The sequence below is a fragment of the Amblyraja radiata genome, chromosome 18 (assembly GCF_010909765.2).
Source record: "Amblyraja radiata isolate CabotCenter1 chromosome 18, sAmbRad1.1.pri, whole genome shotgun sequence".
Lineage (NCBI taxonomy): Eukaryota > Metazoa > Chordata > Chondrichthyes > Rajiformes > Rajidae > Amblyraja > Amblyraja radiata.
In genome coordinates this window covers 38,247,226-38,267,413 of record NC_045973.1, presented here as the reverse complement: position 1 = coordinate 38,267,413, position 20,188 = coordinate 38,247,226, and the positions used below count along the sequence as shown (strand labels likewise).

General features: G+C 43.6%; 1 protein-coding gene across 1 annotated transcript in view; it reads right to left on the bottom strand.

Annotated features, from left to right (window-relative positions):
* The window catches only part of phf2 (PHD finger protein 2), a 138,863-nt gene that overhangs the window by 18,143 nt on the left and 100,532 nt on the right, over nucleotides 1-20,188 (bottom strand). Inside the window, exons 12-18 of the mRNA XM_033037179.1 lie at nucleotides 18,894-19,157; nucleotides 13,087-13,206; nucleotides 10,966-11,084; nucleotides 6,896-7,086; nucleotides 6,464-6,537; nucleotides 5,487-5,656; nucleotides 2,888-2,938 (exon numbers count right to left, since the gene is read on the bottom strand). Coding sequence (XP_032893070.1) covers nucleotides 2,888-2,938; nucleotides 5,487-5,656; nucleotides 6,464-6,537; nucleotides 6,896-7,086; nucleotides 10,966-11,084; nucleotides 13,087-13,206; nucleotides 18,894-19,157 — 989 coding nt within the window. The remainder of the gene's footprint in view (nucleotides 1-2,887; nucleotides 2,939-5,486; nucleotides 5,657-6,463; nucleotides 6,538-6,895; nucleotides 7,087-10,965; nucleotides 11,085-13,086; nucleotides 13,207-18,893; nucleotides 19,158-20,188) is intronic.

The following is a 20,188-nucleotide window of genomic DNA, read 5'->3' as shown; positions in this document are numbered from 1 at the left end:
CCTGCTGCGATTTGAGCTCCTAAAATGCAACACCTTGCACATATTGGCATTAAAATCCATTAGCCAAAGGCAAATGTGGATATTTGTTTTCACTATTGCAGCCTAATTTAAACAAAATGGAACATAACAACTGATACTAGTTACTGAAATTAAAAATATAATAGTATTAGAACTGGCTTAAATTCTTCAGGGTAATGCATAAAAGCTTATAAGGAAGACAATTGGAATTACCAGTATTTCCCATCTTAAAAGGTTGAAGAGGACAAAGCTGTAGACAGTATCAATAGGGACTTCACCAAGGCCTTAATAAGGTTCTGCATCGTAGATTGAACTGGAAGGTTAGACCACATGGGATACAGGGAGAGGTAGCCAACTGGATTGAGATTTGATTTCATGGAAGGATGTTTTTCAGACTGGTAGCCTGTGACTAGTGGTGTGCCTCAACAATGGGCTTACCAAGCACCATTTGTGGCTGGCCCTGATTGATCCTGGTCGTTTCTCACCTTCAGCTCATCACCCACTCCCTACTTTCCGTCTGAAGAAGAGCCCCAACGCGAAACGTCACCCATCCTTTTTCGCCAGAGATTCTGCCTGACCCTCTGAGTTACTCTAGCACTTTGTGCCTATCTTTGAGTTTTTTGAAGATGTAACCAAAAAGGTTGGCTGAGGGCAGAGCTGTAGATGTTGTGTAGGTGGATTTCAGGAAGGCACTTGATAAGGTTCCCCATAGTAAGCTGCTCTGGAAGATTAGATTGCACGGGATTGAAGGAGAGCTAGCCAACTGGATAGATAATTGGCTTTGTGGAAGTGAGCAGAGGGTGATGGTGGAAGGTTGTTTTTCTGACTGGAGGCCTGTGACTAGTGGTGAGCCACAGGATTCAGTACTGGGCACATCATTGTGAAGTCTGAAGAAGGGTTTCGGCCCAAAACGTCACCTATTTCCTTCGCTCCATAGATGCTGCTGCACCCGCTGAGTTTCTCCAGCATTTTTGTGTACCTGGGCACATCATTGTTTATCATTCATATCAATGATTTGGATGAGAACGTACAAGGCATGATTAGTAAGTTTGCAGATGATACTAAAGTGGGTTGTATTGTAGATATCAAAGATGGTTGTCAAAAATTGCAGCAGGATCTTGATCGGTTGGCCAGGTGGGCTGAGGAATGGTTTATGAAGTTTAATACAGAGAAGTGCAAGGATTTGCATTTGGGGATGTCTAACATGGGCAGGAACTACACAGTTAATGGCAGCACTCTGGGACGTGTTGTAGAGTAGAGGGATCTAGGAATGTAGGTACATGGTACCTTAGAGGTGGCATCACGATTAGATAAGGTGCAAGAAGGCTTTTGGCACATTGGCCTTTATCAGTCGGAGTACTGAGTTACAGCTGTACAAGACAAAGGTGAGGCCACATTTACAGTATTGTGTTCCGTTTTGGTCAGCCTGTGAAAGGAAAGATGTCAAGCTGGAAAGGGTGCAGAAAAGATTTACGAGGATGTTTGTTGCCAAATTTTGATGTTGACAAAGTTTGATGTCAAAGGCCTGAGTTATAGAGAGAGGATGGGCAGGACATTATTCCTTGGATCGCAGGAGGATGAAGCGTGATCTGATAGAGGTGTATAAGATCATGATATCCGTCTGCTGGTCAAGGGCGCTTACCACATAGTGATAGCGAGTCTCGTCAGCTGTAACGCCGCAGATGTAAAATTGGAATTCGTCCTGTCGAAACCAAACCCCGGCTGCGGGGTCCAAAATGGAGGTAGCTTTAGGGAGACCGTGTTGAGTTCGGCCACGTCGGCCCTGTAGGCGGCAGCGGCAGAATGCATTTTATTTTTCCAAATTTCGCTTCCAGGATTACACTCCTGGGCGTCGGGGGTCACCAATGTAGCGGGGACTCGCAGGAGTCCAGCCAAAAACTAGTCGGACACGAGTTGCGTGCACTAGACGTGTTTATTCTCTCCAATACAGCTCCCTACCCCTTCAAGGACACGGGCGTTGCCTGGCCTTAAATACCAACTCAGGTACCGACCCCGTGACTAGCGCCTCCCGCACCAAGACGCTGCCCTCTAGAGCCGATGGTTCGTTGTGCCCTTGGGTTGCCACCAGGTGGCGCCACACTGGGACATATTGGCTGGTGTGGGCATGTTGGGCTGGAGCCTGTTTCCACGCTGTATCACTCATGACTATGACTAATCCTATGCATATAGTATATAACATAGAAGCCAAAATTCGAAACGAAAAGCCAGAGTAACTCAGCGGGTGGAGAAGGGTCTTAAACCGAAACATCATCTATTCCTTTTCTCTGGGGATGCTGTCTGGCATGCTGGGTTACTCCAGCTTTTTGTGTCAATCTTCACTTAAAACCAGGATCTATATTTCTTTCCTAAACATAGAAGCCAATGTGTATTGGAATTCTGCTTCTGAAACTTGTCTCAATTGCTGTCAATCTCATGAATTTTAGTTCATGCAATGAGGAAACATTACTAGATCCATGACTTACCATAACTTTTCTTTTTGAAACAGAATAAAGCTAAGAAATATGAAAACAATAAGTATTTGAATGGCCAAGTTGTTTTGTCATCAACCAGAAATGTTGATATTTCTCTGCATCAATACTGCCTGCCTGCTGAGGACTTGCAACATATTCCTCTTAGATTTTCAGCATCCATCAAACTGTATGTTCTGTAAGGTCAGCTTGGATGAATTGGGCTGAAAGGCCAGTTTCTGTGCTGTATCACTCTATGACTATCAATCAGTTTTTGTGCGCACATATCTAATAGTGTCCATCTTTGTGACAATGTGTGCTTTGATCATATTTTTCTATCTGAATTGCTCCTTGTTCAGCTGCAACAAGTAAGTTTAACCTTGTTAGGATATTAATAGTACCTGAATTCGGTGATGTCATAGTTGGTGGCTTTGGCTACTTTAACGATTTTGCTGGAAAAAAAAACATTTGAGAGGATTTTGTCAGATTAAGTGTTTAAATTAACTGACACAATTTTACTTCTATAAAACAGCCAAATAAAAGTGAACAAATCTTAATTGTAACGAATCAAATGTATTAAATGATAGGGGTACAGGAAACAATAGACAATAAGTGCAGGAGTAGGCCATTCGGCCCTTTGAGCCAACACCGCCATTCAATGTGATCATGGCTGATCAACCCCAATCAGTACCTCGTTCCTGCCTTCTGTCCTTATCGCTTAACTCCGCAATCCCTAAGAGCTCTATCTAGCTCTCCCTTGAAAGCATCCAGAGATCCAGCCTCCACTGCCCTCTGAGGCAGAGAAGTTAAACAGCAGTAGTTAAAACTGGCATGTAACAAAGGTAATGCCGCTGTGGTGATGGGGGATTTTAATATGCAGGGAGATTGGGAAAATCAGGTTGGTTCAGGACCCCAAGAAAGAGAATTTGTAGAGTGCCTCCGAGATGGATTCTTAGAGCAGCTTGTAATGGAGCTGACCAGAGAAAAGGCAATTCTGGGTTTAGTGGTGTCCAATGAACCAGATATGATAAGAGAACTCGAGGTAAAGGAACCGCTTGGAGGTTGTGATAATAATATGATTAGTTTTAATCTGCAATTTGAGAAGGAGAAGGTTAAATCTGAAATATCAGTGATGCAGTTGAACAAAGGAGACTATGAAGGCATGAGAGAGGAGCTGGCCAAGGTAGACTGGAAAGGGATCCTAGCAGGAATGACGGTGGAACAGCAATGGCAGGAATTTCTGGGCATAATCCGGAAGACGCAGGACCATTTCATTCCAAAAACGAAGAAAGATTCTAAGGGGAGTAGGAGGCAACCGTGGCTGACAAGAGAAGTTAGGGATAGAATAAAACTAAAAGAAAAGATGTATAACACAGCAAAGAGTAGCCGGTAGCCAGAGGATTGAGGAACTTTCATAGGACAACAGAAGGAAACAAAACGGGCAATACGGGCTGAAAAGATGAAGTATGAGGGGAAGCTGGCCAGGAATATAAAGAAGGACAGTAAAAGTTTATTTAGATATGTTAAGGGAAAAAGAGTCGCAAAGTCAAATCTGGGACCCTTGAAGGCAGACACGAGTGAAATTATTATGGGTAACAAGGAAATGGCAGAAGAGTTGAACAGGTACTTCGGATCTGTCTTCACTAAGGAAGACACAAACAATCTCCCAGATGTACTGGTGGACAGAGGATCAAAGGGGGTAGAGGAACTGAAAGAAATTTTCATTAGGTGAGAAATAGTATTGGGTAGGCTAATGGGACTGAAGGATGATAAATCCCCTGGACCTAATGGTCTGCATCCCAGGGTCCACAGGGAGGTGGCTCTAGAAATAGTGGACGCATTGGTGATTATTTTCCAATGTTCGATCGATTCAGGATCAGTTCCTGTGGATTGGAGGATAGCTAATGTTATCCCACTTTTCAAGAAAGGAGCGAGAGAAAACGTGGAATTACAGACCAGTTAGCCTGATTTTGGTGGTGGGAAAGATGCTGGAGTCAATTATTAAAGAGGTAATAATGGGGCATTTGGATAGCAGTAAAAGGATTAGTCCAAGTCAACATGGATTTTTGAAAGGGAAATCATGCTTGACTAATCTTCTGGAATTTTTTGAGGATGTATCAAGTAAAATGGATGAAGGGGTGCCAGTGGATGTAGTGTATCTAGACTTTCAGAAAGCCTTTGATAAGGTCCCGCACGGGAGACTGATGACTAAAATTAGAGCACATGGTATTGGGGGTAGGGTGTTGACATGGATATAAAATTGGTTGGCACACAGGAAGCAAAGAGTAGGAGAGAACGGATCCTTTTCAGAATGGCAGGCTGTGGCGAGTGGAGTGCCGCAAGGCTCGGTGTTGGGGCCGCAACTGTTTACCATATATATTAATGATTTGGAAGAGGAAATGTGAGGAAAGATTGAAACGACTAGGCTTGTATTCACTGAAGTTTAGAAGGTTGAGGGGGAATCTTATAGAAACATACAAAATTATAAAAGGACTGGACAAGCTAGGTGCAGGAAAAATGTTCCCAATGTTGGGTGAGTCCAGAACTAGGGGCCACAGTCTTAGAATAAAGGGGAAGCCATTTAAGACTGAGGTGAGAAAAAACTTTTTCTCCCAGAGAGTTGTGAATTTGTGGAATTCCCTGGCACAGAGGGCAGTGGAGGCCAAGTCACTCAATGGATTTAAGAGAGAGTTAGATAGAGCTCTAGGGGCTAGTGGAATCAAGGGATATGGGGAGAAGGCAGGCACGGGTTATTGATTGGGGACGATCAGCCATGATCACAATGAATGGCGGTGCTGGCTCGAAGGGCCAAATGGCATCCTCCTGCACCTATTTTCTATGTTTCTAGAATTCCACACACTCAAGAACTCTCTGTGTAAAACCTATAACAAAGAAAATAGTAGCTTATTTAAATTTAAAATAGCCATTAAAATTTACAGCTGAAATGCAACATCAACCCACAACATATTCTTCTTTGGATATTGAAGTAATGATAGTTACCTATTTCCACTATATTCGATACCTCCAACCTGTTTGCTGGCCTGTAGCAGATCCAATATCCCAGCAGAACTACCTGTTTCAGCTGTTTTGGCAGTACTAAGATCTGGCTTTGCCTCCGTATCAATATGTAGAGAATCTTCATCAGTTGAGTTGCCATCCTGCTGGTGAACCTACAAATGAAAATACTAGAATAAAAGGAAACTGTCATTGAAGATGGTGGTGGTGTTTGAGCACCACCTTTTCTTGGGCAATAAAAGATGGCAATAAATGTTGGCCATGTTCCCACTGGCACACAAATCCAGAAAATGATTTCATTTTAACAGAAAAAAATGCCAAGCAAGGATCTAAATCATGAAAAGAAAAGTTAATTTCTTTCATCCTACACAATTGTTGATTTACATTTTGAATGCCGTGAGTTTTGATTTCAGTTTTACAATTCTGACTACGGGTGCTGTCTGTACGGAGTTTGTACGTTCTCCCCGTGATCGTGTGGGTTTTCTTCGAGATCTTCGCTTTCCTCCCACACTCCAAAGATGAACAGGTTTGTAGATTAATTGGTTTGGTATAAGTATAAATTGTCTGTAGACAAAATTGCTGGAGAAACTCAGCGGGTACGGCAGCATCTATGTAGCGAAGGAAATAGGCAACATTTCGGGCCGAAACGTTGCCTATTTCCTTCGCTCCATAAATGCTGCCGTACCCGCTGAGTTTCTCCAGTAATTTTGTCTACCTTCGATTTTCCAGCATCTGCAGTTCCTTCTTGAACAATATAAATTGTCCCTCATGTGTGGGGTAGTGTTAATGTGCGGGGATCGCAGGTTGATGGGGGTCTCGGTGGACTGTTTACGTGCTGTATAACTAAATTAAACTAAAGGAACGATTTGTAGGTAATATTATTGCCAGTGAAGCTTTAGTTGACAATGGATGTACATGCAACGCTACTTCCACAGTAATTAGTGAAGTATGTGTCAACGTACCTGGTTAGAACAGTGCTGAACCAAAGGTTCTTTCATTTCAGCAACTCCAACACTCTCTTTGGTCTTTGTTAAAACTACAAAACAAATGTATTGTCAGTCTTCTGCGGCAAAAAACTCCACATAAATCATCAATTCCATTCATCTCCATAATCTTGAAACAATCTAGATATTGCACATCCACACCACTCCATCTGCCCCTCACAGTTCCAATCCGATTTTCTTTCCATTACACAGATTGCCCTCGTGTATTTTTGCCATGTAAACCATTTCCATACCTGACACAGGACAAGCACTGTAGTATTTATCAATGCCTCTGATCCTGGAATACTCTGATACCAATGTTTCGATGAATAGCCTACTGCACACAAACTGCAAATGCCATGATTTACTTTTCAGTATATGTGAATATAAAAGCCTAAACAAGCTTCTTACATGTTAAACTTCTTTTAGGAGCAGTCTTCTTTCTTCTTATCGGAAACTCGTCAATCTGCAATTCCCCGTCATCTGACACATACTCATATTCATCTCTCACTGCTTTGGGCTTGTCTTCCTTAATATTTTGTAAACAGCCAAACACATTATCAGATTTCACAGATTTAGGCTGTGTTTTCACTCCTTTACAACTGTTGAAACAAAATGTTTTGACATCAAAGGAAAAATGTCCCACATTATCAACCACGCAACGCATATTGGTTATATATCACACAGTCAATTGTGTCATGAATAGAGTCTATGTTACATTATAAATAAACATTGTGGCGACTATATTGAACAAGCACAATGATTGTGATATATTCCTAACCCTTATCTATAGTTTTCAAAAATGCTGGAGAAACTCAGCGGGTGCAGCAGCATCTATGGGGCGAAGGAAATAGGCAACGTTGCCTATTTTCTTCGCTCCATAGATGCTGCTGCACCCGCTGAGTTTCTCCAGCATTTTTGTGTACCTTCGATTTTCCAGCATCTGCAGTTCTTTCTTAAACATCTATAGTTTTCAATATTGGTAACTATAAGCTTGTGCTGCATGGTCATATACAACTGCTGTGTGCTCTGCTATTAATCAGTTGTACAAGGGAGAAAACGAGTTGTGATGTACTGACAAGGTATGTGCTGTTTTACTACGCCTCTTGTAGGCAAGAATAAGCAGGATTACTTCCCTGGCTCTGATGACCCATCACTGCCCTCCTGCAACTGTAAGTATATCTTTCTTTAGGTAGGGAGACCAGAGACAATATTCCATATGTAGACTCAGCAGGACCTGAGACAACTGGGATAGATGATTCCACTTTTATACTCAAACACTCTCATATTAAAGGCCAACACAATTGTTTGTAAGATAGACACACAAAGCTGGAGTAACTCAGTGGGTCAGACAGCATCTCTGGAGAAAAGGAAAAGGAGAAGAAGCATTTCGACCTGAAATGTCACCCATTCCTTTTTTCCAGGGATGTTGTCTGACCCGCTGAGTTACTCCAGATTTTTGTGTCTATCTTCGGTTTAAACCAGCAGTGGCAGTTCCTTCCAACACAATTGTTTGTAATACTTGCAAATTAATTTTCCATCCCCCTGTAAATGAACAATTTCGAGCTCTGAGCATGTATAAAAATTCTGCATTCATTTTTCATATTACATTTCATCTATCAGTTTTTGCCCGTTTTTTAATCCTTCTAAAAGCTCTCTGCATCATTCTCCTTCCATTTGGCTTTGTATCATCAACAAAATTGATAACACAGTAACTCCTCGTTACAATGGACCATAGAGGGGGAGGTGGCTTCCGTTATTGCTGATTGCTCGCTTTAACCGAGTAATGTATTATCATTGTATGTGGTTGAAACAAAGAACTGCAAATGGTGGTTAATACATAATAGGACACAAAGTGCTGGAGTAACTCAGCAGGTCAGGCAGCATCTCTGGAAAACATGGGTAGCTGACATCAGATATCATAAATCACTACTAAAGCTGAGTTTGCAGGCTCCTTTAACCAAAAAAATAGTTTATTACACTAACAAACATACATTTTTACCAGCTGATAGAATCATACAGCATGGAAACAGGCCCTTTGGACCAACTTGCCCATGCCAACCAAGATGCCCCATCTACACTTGCCCGCATTTGGCCTATATCCCTCTGAACCTTTCCTAACTATGATTTCCCTACTCTGGGTAAAAGACTCTGTGCATCTACCCTGTCTATTCACTCATGATCTTATACTCCTCTATAATATCACCCTTCATCCTCCTGCACTCCAAGGAATAAAATCCGACCCTGCTCAACTTCTTCCGATAGATCAGAACATTCTCATAAATATTCTCTGCACTCTTTCCAGCAATAGGGAGCCCAAGAGCAGGAACAGGGAGATAGGGGATCTGAATGTGTGGCTGAGGAGTTGGTGCAGGGGGCAGGGATTTAGATTTCTAGATCACAGGGATCTCTTCTGGGGCAGGGGTGACCTGTATAAAAGGGACAGGTTGCACCTTAATTGGAGGGGACTGACATTCTGGCAGGCAGGTTTGCTAGTGCTACACGGCTGGGTTTAAGCTAAACAGTGGGAAAGGTCACGGTTAAACTAACAGGGCAGGCGGTGAGAACCAATGCAACAAGACAGAGGGTCATAAAAGGACAGAAGCAAAAGGTAGAAGGGAGATATGAAAAACAAACCTGAAAACTTTGAGCCTTAATGCGAGGAGCATTCATAATAAGGTGGATGAATTGAATGTGCAGTTAGTAGTTAAGGAATATGATATAGTTGGAATTACAGAGTCATGGCTCCAGGGTGACCAAGGCTGGGAGCTAATCATGCATGGGTGTTCAATATTCAGGAAGGATAGACAGACACGAAGAGGTGGGATGGCATTGCTGGTTAAAGAGGAGATTAATGCAATAGCTAGGAGAGACATTAGCTTGGATGCTGTAGAATCAGTGTGGGTAGAACTGCGAAATAGCCAAAGGCAGAAAACGCTTGTTGGAGTTGTATATAGACCACTAAACAGTAAGGAGGTTGGAGATAACATCAAGCAGGAAATTGTGGATGCGTGTAGCAAAGGTACAGTAGTTATTATGGGTGACTTTAATCTACATATAAATTAGGCCAACCAAATTAGTAGCAGCGCTGAGGAGGAGGGTTTCCTGGAATGTAGACGGGATGGTTTTTTAAACCAATATGTAGAAGAACCGACTAGAGGGCAGGCCATTCTAGACTAGGTATTGTGCAATGAGGAAGGATTAGTTAGCGATCTTGTGCAAAGCCCCTTGGGCAACAGTGACCATAATATGGTGGAATTCTGCATTAGGATGGAGAGTGACACGGTTAATTCAGAGCCTAGGGTCCTGAACCCAAACATAGGAGACTTTGAAGATATGAGACGGGAATTGTCACAAGTCTGTACTCAGGTGGTCAGCCACAAACCCTATTTGCCTCTGGCCATGATAAAGAGGTAAGAGGATCTAGGATTAAATACTCACCTTCACTTATTTTGGGCATGTTAGTTTGGCACTTTGTATAATTTGTGTAATCTAATATTGGTGGTGATGGGCTCAGACCACCTCGTCTGGGTAGAGGTAAAGGGCCAGCTTGTGTTGGGGAGATGAGAACTGACGCCCAGTATTGGGGTGAGGCTGCTGACTGATATTGGGATCTGGCAGGCCAGTGTGGTATCCCAGCGGAGACTGAAAACAAGATTGGAATGAAGATGTGGTGCGTGGAGAATTGAGAGAAGCAGGGATAAAGAAGTGGATAGCAGAGTAATGGCAGTGAAGACTGGGGTCAGTGTGGTTTGGACATCGCTGTGTGAAAGCTGCTGCTTTGACGTCTGTGATGGGTACACAGGTCTCTGAGATTGCACCAGAAACTGCCCTGGAAACTGCCCTCCACTAGATCTGGTCTCATTTTGCTCTCAATGTGACAAAGGGCATGACATCTTCATTTTCATCTCCAATGTAGAAGTGGTGTAGAGGTTACCAAAGCCACTCACACAGGAAGTGCCCAGTCACATTTCTGGACTCATTCTCCTATCTCCAACTCAATACATCAAAAAATTAAGCTGCCATCTTCGGCACATTAAATTGCCAGGTTTGCATTTTACCCCATGGGTTCGTAAATACATTTAACTGTCCATTGAGTTAATTTTTAATTGTATAACACAAAAAAATGTTTTCAGTCTTAAGTGATCCAAATTCTTAGGATACATTTTGGATTCATGCAAAGGGTTAAAAACGTGCCTTGCTTATTGATGTGGCAGCTGTGACAAAGTACAGAACATCTGTTTGGAGTCTAAGGAACAATCTTGACCCAAAGCTTCGCCATCCCCTCCACAGATGCTGCCTGACCCGCTGAGTTACTCCAGCATTGTTACTTTGGTCAACCTCTAAATAAGGTTCTGTTCTTATGCCACCTCTGTTTGTTTTGCTAGTTGTGCAGTTGCGTCGTTCAGTAAATATTTAAAGTCCACAAATAAGTCAAATACAAATGAGGAGGCTTTTAATCTATTACTTTAACCACAAACCTGAGCAACTTTTTATTGGTGAAGACCAACTTGAGCTTGCTCTTGTCTTTGCTTCCCGTCAGGAATGATTTTTCTGATTTTGTGTCTTCCATTTTTAGCAGAGAATCTGGTTTACTGTTCTGGGAAGTAAAGAAAGTGCAGCTGGAAGTTTTTCATTTCTAAACAGATACCATTTCACCTCTTTATAAATTCATTTTAAGTTATATTATTTAATGTAGCTTTCTTATTGCTACTATATGATTTTCTAAACCATCGTGAAAACTACAGGACAAATATAAATGAACATGTAAATGAACATCTCATTTGCAAGTGCCCAGCAGAGTGAAGAAGCAGCACATAGGATTTAAAAAGCAGCATTAGTGTTCCATAGAGACTGCTCCTCGTGCTCTAGTGAAGGAAGGTAGGCAGGCACTAGTGGGAGCAGCTGTTTCAGGAGAGAGTGTTTAGTTTGGTTTAGAGATACAGCATGGAAATTGGCCCTTCGACCCACTGGATCCGCACCAACCAGCGATCCCCGCACACCAATACTATCCTACACACACTAGCGATAATTACATTTATAACAAGCCTACACACCTACACACCTGTACATCGATGGAGGGCTCTTTTTCCTACCAATGTCATTTGTGCCAATGTGCACATCGACTTCTGGCTGCTTGTCCTCTGCCTTGAGAATGTTCTGCAGCCATTCAGCAGATTGTCCTGCAGCTTGGAGTCTCTTTTACTGTCACAGAATGTCCTGCTTGCCCCGCTAACTAACAGGTCTCCTTTCACTATGAATCTGGCTGTCTTTACCCTTCCCTGCAGTACCTTAGAGACAGACCCTTGCCACAGCCTGACAATCATTGCTCGCCCCTCCTCAATCATCCGCCCTCAACAATATCCAAATGGAAATACCTGTAGTTGAAGGGAATATCCACAGGGGACTGTAACACTCTCTGAATACTCCCTTTCTTGGTGGTCACCCATCTACTTTCTGCCCGTACCCTAGATGCTACCATGACCATCTCAAGGTCACTCCTTTCTTTGACCTCCCCAGTCTTCCAGATGGTTCGGAGATCATCCAGCTGCTGCTCCAGTTCCCTAACGCAGCCGTAAGGATCTGCAGCTGGACGTACCTGGCACAGGTGTGGTCCTCAGGGACACTGGAAGTTTTCCAGACTAGAGGAGCATGCTACTGCTCTAACTGCCCCTCTTTACCACATTTGATCGAGGAAGATTTAAAAAAGAAAGAAAAAACACACATATCGTATCCTGCATCCCAGCATAACCATCTTCATGGAAGCTTCGCAAGACAAAGCCTCACACGTATCCCCCCTCGTGGCCACCACATGGTTGCTCCCACCACATGGCAGCTCCCACCACATGACTGCTCCCACCCCCTGCGCATTTTGAGAACGGGGGGGTGGAGATTGCAGTGGGCGGGCGGGCGTGGGAGTCCAGCTGCAGGAGGTGTGGCGCGAGCGTACATTGCGCTGGGCGCGGGGCTTTAGTCCACAGTGGTGGCGGGGGGCGGGGCCTTGAGGCAGGTGGGCCTCGATTGGTGGGCATGTGGGCATTGTGACGTCAGCAGCTCAAGCGGCAATTTTATTTTTTTTAAAGTGAGTTTTGTGATCAATTTTATTCAAAATCTGGGGAAATAATTGACCAAGGAGTGGATTTCTGAACTCATAAGATAAATCCCTACCGAAATTGTAAAAATCTCTGCGTTTTTGCGCCTGGTTTTCAAGGAGATACATTTCAAAGCAAAATGCCGTACACCCACACATACACACAGAGTTTTAAAAGTATATAGATGCCATTAACTGTATTCTCTCCCCTTATATTCAACCTCCCAACGTAGAACACCGCGCACTTGCACGGATTAAACTCCATCTGCCATTTCTCCGCCCATTTCTGCAGCTGATCCATATTCTGCTGTATCTTCTGTCTGCAACTTCTCCAATTTTGGTGCCATCAGGAAACTTACTCACCAACACATCTACATTTAGTCCATTTATATATATATTATATATATATATATATATATACACACACACACACATATATATATATATATATGCATAATTACATAAATCTTAAAACGTCATATAAATTTGGGGCTCTGCAGAACCAACCTACCTTGTATTTCCATTTCACTTCAGCTTTGCTTTTGTTCTGCTCTTGTATTCCAAACTTAATTACATCATTTTGATTATTTGCACTTTCTTGGTCAGCCACACTTAACACATTTTTTGAAGCCTAAGAAATAAGAAATACATGTTTCGCTTGCCATAGAATGTTACAAAGGAGGGAGGAATTCAAGCATTAACACAATTATACAATAAGCTGCCTTGTACTTAGTAGTTCTATGTAAATCGAAACTTCTGGGGATAGCAATTTTCCCTTGCATTTGTGTCAAGCAAATATAAAATGACAAAAATACAAATTAGCAGCAGAAGTACGCCACCCAACTTCTCAAACTTGTTCCAGCACTTAATGAGAATCTGGCTGATCCAACTGTTACCACAATTCCCCATTTTTATCCACCAATGATAATCTTTCTAATCCTTGGTTATGGCATCTATCTAATCTTTAATTCCCCTTCCCATTCTCACACTGACCTTCCTGTCCTGGGCCTCCTCCCTTGTCAGAGTGCGGACAAATGCAAATTGGAGGAACAGTCCGTCATATTTAGCTTGGGCAGCTTACACCCCAGCGGTATTAACATTGAATTCTCTAACTTGAAGTAACCCTTCTATCCCCTGTCTCTACATCCCTCCCCCACCCAAGTCATTGTACTAGGTTCAATATCGTCTTGTGTCTTTCTCTCCTCGTTCTCTCCGAGGCCACAGCTAACAATGGTCTGTTTCCTTTATCATAAGTTACTTTTTTGCATATCTTTCATTCATTTGTTCTATATCTCTCTACATCAGTCAATATTTCTCATTCCCCCTCCCCCTGACTCTCAGTCTGAAGAAGGCTCTCGACCCAAAATGCCACCTATTCCTTTTCTCCAGAGATGCTGTCTGACCCGCCGAGTTACCCCAGCGTTTTGTGTCTTTCTTCGGTTTAAACCAGCATATGCAGTTCCTTCCTACACATTTCTTCGTCAGTTCCCTCTGCGTCTCAGAGCTCTGCAATCTTATTTATAGTCAGCGAGACATGGAGACTTGAATTTGGTGGCCTTGCACCCTGCTTGAAGTGGTGAGAAACTGCACTTGAATTTGGTGGCTTTGCACCCTGCTTGAAATGGAATTTCAAGGAATAGCCGTGAGTCAACTGCCAGCCTACCAGCCGTGAGTGAGTGAGCTGCCAGCACAACAGGCTTGAGTGACTGAGCCGCCAGCTCAAGAATCCAATCGGCCCACAATGTCCATACTAGCCCTCTGGAAACCAGTCCCTTCAGCCCACAACACCCATACTAGCGCTCCAGAAAGTCCCCCCCCCCACCCCCCACCCACTGACCACCAATATTGGAATTGGTGGAGAGGTGGAAAATTGCGTTGGGGGACCAGCCCTCCCGTGTGATGCTGGGACCCAACGGGTCCCACTTAGTCTAGTATGACTCTATGACTCTAATACATGTGCTCTAATTTTGCACACTGATCTTGTGTGGGGCCTTGTCAAAGACTTTTTGAAAGTCCAGATACATCACATCCACTGGCTCTCCCTTATCCATTCTACTTGTTACATCCTCGAAAAAATTTCAAAAGATTAGTTAAGCATGATTTCTATAATGACTTTGACAGATCCCATCACTACTTTTCAAATGCGTTGCTATAACATCTTTAATAATTGACTTGAGCATCTTCCCCACTACCGATGTAAGGCTAACTGATCTATAATTCCCCGTTTTCTCTCTCCCTCCTTTCTTAAAAATTTGGCTACCCTCCAGTCCACAGGAACTGATCCAGAGTCGAGAGAACACTATTTCTCTTGTAATCCAGGCTTCCTTCCTCCCACTTGCCATGCACTTCACACTAATACGTACATATTGCCATCACACTTACAGTCATAGAGTGGAAACAGGCCCCTCGTCCCAACTTGTCTGCGCCGACCAACATGCCCCATCTACACTAGTCCCACCTGCCTGAGTTTGGCCTATATCCCTCAAAACCTGTCCTAACAATGTACGTCCAAATATTTTGTCCAAAACCTGTCCAAACAAGGAAACATAGAAAATAAGTGCAGAAGGTCATTCGGCCCTTCGAGCCTGCACCGCCATTCAATATGATCATGGCTGATCATCCAACTCAGTATCCTGTGCCTGCCTTCTCTCCAAACCCCTTGATCCCCTTAGCCACAAGGGCCAGGGGATTCAGGGACAGTTTCTGACCAGCTGTTGTCAGGCAACTGAACCGTTCTCTCACCAACTAGGGAGCAGTCCTGGCCTCCCATCGATCTCTTGGAGACCTTCGAACTACTTTAATCAGACTTTATAGGACTTTATCTTGCACTAAACGTTATTCCTTTCATCCGGTATCTGTACATGGCTTGACTGTAATCATGTATAATCTTTACACTGAGTGGATAGCACGCAACAAAAAGCTTTTCGCTGTACCTCGGCACACGTAACAATAATAAACTAAACTAAACTATGACAGTATCTGTCTCAAAACCGTCCTCTGGCGGCGTGTTCCATATACATACAACCCTTTGTATAAAAATGTTGCCCCTTAAGGTCGTAATTTGCGCGTCATTTATGCAACATCATTTACACGTCACGTCACACGACGCACGCGTCGTGACGAGCACAGGATGCGCGCATGGCATGCATTACGCGCGCATGGTGCATGGTGAGGCATGGTGGCGTAGGCAGTGATGCACGGTCGCATGTGCCGCCCCAGGATTTGGAGATTCACAAAATCTTTGCGCGCCACCTGCGTGACGTGCAAATGACGCCCAAGTGGGACAGGCCCTTTAGGTTCCAATTAAATCTTTCCCCATTCACCATAAACCTATATTCTCTGGTTCTGGCAACACAAGTAGGCCAAGGCCTCCACAGTCTCTTCTCTTGCTTCCCTCAATAAATGCTTGCCTTTATTGCCAGGGGCATTGTGTATAAGAGTTAAATCTTAGAATAAAGGGGTAGGCCATTTAAGACTGAGGTGAGAAAAAACGGTTTCACCCAGAGAGTTGTGAATTTGTGCAATTCCCTGCCACAGAGGGCAGTGGGGGCCAACTCACTGGATGGATTTAAGAGAGTTAGATCGAGCTCTAGGGGCTAGTGGAATCAAGGGATATGGGGAGAAGGCAGGCACGGGTTATTGATTGGGGACGATCAGCCATGATCACAATGAATGGCGGTGCTAGCTCGAAGGGCCGAATGGCCTCCTCCTGCACCTATTTTCTATGTTTCTATGTTTCTAAGAGTCAGGAATGTCATAATGCAGCTCTATAGGACTTTGGTTTGGGCACATTTGGAATATTGCAGCTCTGGTAACCCCATTGCAGGAAAGATGTGGAAGTTAGGAGAGGTTTACCAGAATGTTGTCTGGATTAGAGGTTTACAACGATAGGGAGAGGTTGGATAGACTTGGATTTTTATCTCTGGTGCGTCTGAGGTTGAGGGGGGGGACTTGATAGTATATAAAAATTATGAAAGGCACAGAAAAGGTAGACAGTCAGAACCTTTTTCCCAAGGTGGAAATGTCCAACATTAAAGGGCTTGGCTACAAGGTGAGAGGGGGAAAGATTGGTGGAGATGTGCAGGGCATGTTTTTTTACACAGAGTAGTGGAGGTTTGGAGGAGAGAATGGGGCCCGTCAAGAATCAAAGCAAGACGCTGGAGAGATTGCATTTAGAATATTGTGTTCCGTTCAGGACACCGTATTATAGGAAAGATATTGTCAAGCTGAAAGGGTTCAGAAAATATTTACAAGGATGTTGCCTGGACTAGAGCGTCTCAGCTATAGGGAGAGGTTGAGTAGGCTGGGTCTCTATTCCATGGAGCGAAGGAGGTTGAGGAGTGATCTTATAGAGGTGTACAAAATTATGAGAGGAATAGAGTCTCTTGCCCAGAGTAGGGGAATCGACGACCAGAGGACATAGGTTCAAGGTGAAAGGGAAAAGAGTTAATAGGAATGACCAACTACCAAAATTGTTCCCCTTGACTATAAAATGTTCCCTTTAACTGTGATCTTTGAAGCCTTCCGATAAAAACGACACCTCACCACCCTATTCTATACCAGGCAATCCATGGCAAAACCCTCTCCAACCCTTCAACCCATCAACTAGCCCTAATCCACCATTCCTATCCATAGCCATCCGCCACCCATCCTTGGATAACCTCTTGTGATATCCTGGATCCAGCACTTAGCCAAACTTTAATCAGTCCATAGCACCAAACAGCGTGCTCAGGTAAAGGATTGCATAAATAGATATTGTTATACAAAAGAGGCCCATCATCATTTACTGAAGGAATGGGTGAGATCATTCATTTATTTCAAACTGAAAATATTCCCCAAACAACGGAAATATACACTAACCGCTTCAATTATACCTGTGGATTGCAGCTCTTTAAAGAACATCCAGACAACAGGGAAGACAAACACAAGATAGTATGGATGTGGTAAACTGACCAGAAAATTCCAAAAGCACTCAACATATTCACACCATTTTCACCCTTTCTGTGTGAACTTCCCAAGTGTGTCACAGAATGACACAGCAAAACAAATTCCTTTACTACTCCCCCTTTACTCTATAGGATATGCTCTAAACGATACAGATGACAAAAGTTGGAGTAACTCAGCGGGACAGGCAACATCTCTGGAGAGAAGGAATGGGTGACGTTTCGGGTCGAGACTCTTCTTCAGACTGGTTAAGGATAAGGGGAAACGAGAGATATAGACGGTGATGTGGAGAAATAAAGAACAATGAATGAAAGATATGCAAAAAAGTAACAATGATAAAGGAAACAGCCCATTGTTAGCTGTTTGTCGGGTGAAAATGAGAAGTTTGTGCGCCTTAGGTGAGGAAGGGATGGAGAGAGAGGGAATGCCGGGGCTACCTGAAGTGAGAGAAATCAATATTCATACCACTGGGCTGTAAGCTGCCCAAGCAAAATATGAGATGCTGTGCCTCTAATTTGCATTTAGCCTCACTCTGACAATGGAGGAGACCGAGGCCAGAAAGGTCAGTGTAGGAATAGGAATGAGAAATAAAGTGTCCAGCAACCGGGAGATCAGGTTGGTTCACGCGGGCTGAGCGAGGGTGTTCCATGAAAATATTCGCCCAACTGCATTTGGTCCCGCCGATATATAAGAGTCCACATCTTGAACAATGGATACAGTAGGTGAGGTTGGAGGAGGTGCAAGTGAACTCTGCCTATCCTGAAAGGACTGTCGAGGTCCCTGGACAGAGTCGAGGGAGGAGGTATAGCGACAGGTGTTGCATCTTTTGCGGTTGCAGGGGTAGGTACCTGGGGAAGGGGTGGTGTGGGTGGGAAGGGATGATTTAACCAGGGAGTTGCGGAGGGAACGGTCTCTGCGGAAGGTGGAAAGTGGTGGAGATGGGAAGACGTGGCTAGTGGTAGGATCGCGTTGGAGGTGGCGGAAATTTGGGAGGATACAAAATGTTTTTGTGCATATCTTTCATTCATTGTTCTTCATCTCTCCACATCACCGTCTATATCTCTCATTTCCCTTATCCCTAACCAGTCTGAAGAAGGGTCTTGACCCGAAACGTCACCCATTCCTTCTCACCAGAGATGCTGCCTGTCCCGCTGAGTTACTCCAGCTTTTTGTGTCTATCTTCAGTTTAAACCAGCATCTGCAGTTACTTCTTACACAAAATATTCTCTAACTTTGATCTATGCTACATACATATGCAGCCTTTTTTTATTGACAAAAGAGCTAAGGAAATTTGGATAACCTAGTTTGTTTTATTTGTAATATCACATTAAATGACAGAAAGATGTATAAACATAATCGAGTTAAAAAACCCACCTTTCCCCCTTTCTTTGGCACTTCAGTTTTAATCAAAGCCTCCTTTGTGTGTGCCTCAAGAATGTCAAGGTTCGGAACTACACCGCTACCTTCGGTCTCTTTCTTTCCTTTTTTCTTTCCTCCTTCTTTGGCCCTTGAAGATTTTTTTCTTTCTGGTTTTTCCACTGGTGTTGTACCTGTGGGTACTGGCAGTTTGACCGGTACAGGGGGGCTTTTGCCTGCACTGGCATCACTTATTTCACATTCATTTGTTTTAAGTGCATTCTGTGAAGAGATGAAAATTAGAAAATATAACAACCGTGTGATTCATTGGCACATACAATCTGAAAAATAGTTACATGGCTTCAAAACAAATTTTTTTTGGTTAGTTTAGTTTAGAGATACAGCACGGAAACAGGCCCTTTGCACTGACCAGCGATCCCCACACATCTATATAATTAAAAGTCTCATCTTGACCACTTCCTGTCTGCGCTATATATTGATTTTTGAAAAAACGCTACCATATATCGCTATGATTTTTGGCCATCATATTCACAGTCCTCCTCTGCTGAGCCAGCCCCGAAGATTTTACCCATCGATGAAAATAAAAAAAGTTATGAGTGTTTAAGAAACCTTGAGATCCTCTCGCCCGTCAATCACCATTCCGGGGGGGGGTGGAGTGCAGGACTATAAAACCCCAGATGCATGGACTCAGTCACTCTGCAAGATCGCGAGGGAGAGGCCACGACTCTCATTCTAAGCTGTGAATCAACTGAACTGTGAGTCAGCAAAGTACTTGCAATAAATGATTTGTTAGCCCTTAATGACAATGCCATGAGTTGTTTGGCCTGCTGCCCTGCCTGTGCTTGAAGTCCCTGTTTTGTGACTTCTGCTTAGTGGATAGGTGAGTGCAGAGGTTGTGCTGATTGCGTAATTACCGGTAAGTGCAGAGGTCACGCTGGTTGCGGATGTGCCGCTGACTGCGGAAGCCCCAAAGTGGAGATGCAGCGCTCAGCCGTGTGATTATTCAAGAAAGTTTACTGCCATATATATGGTGTGTATCAGTGAGTGTGTGTATGTGTGTTGTGAGTGTATGTGTGTGTGTGTGTGTGTGAGCGTGTGTGTGTTTGTGAGTGTATGTGTGTGTGCGCGTGTGTGTGTGTGTTTGTGAGTGAGTGTGTGAGTGAGTGAGTGTGTGAGTGTGTGAGTGAGCGAGTGAGTGAGTGAGCGAGCGAGTGAGTGAGTGTGAATGTGTGTGTGAGTGGTCTCAGTGACTGAGCTGCCTGCCCAAGAATCTATTCGGCCCACAATGTCCA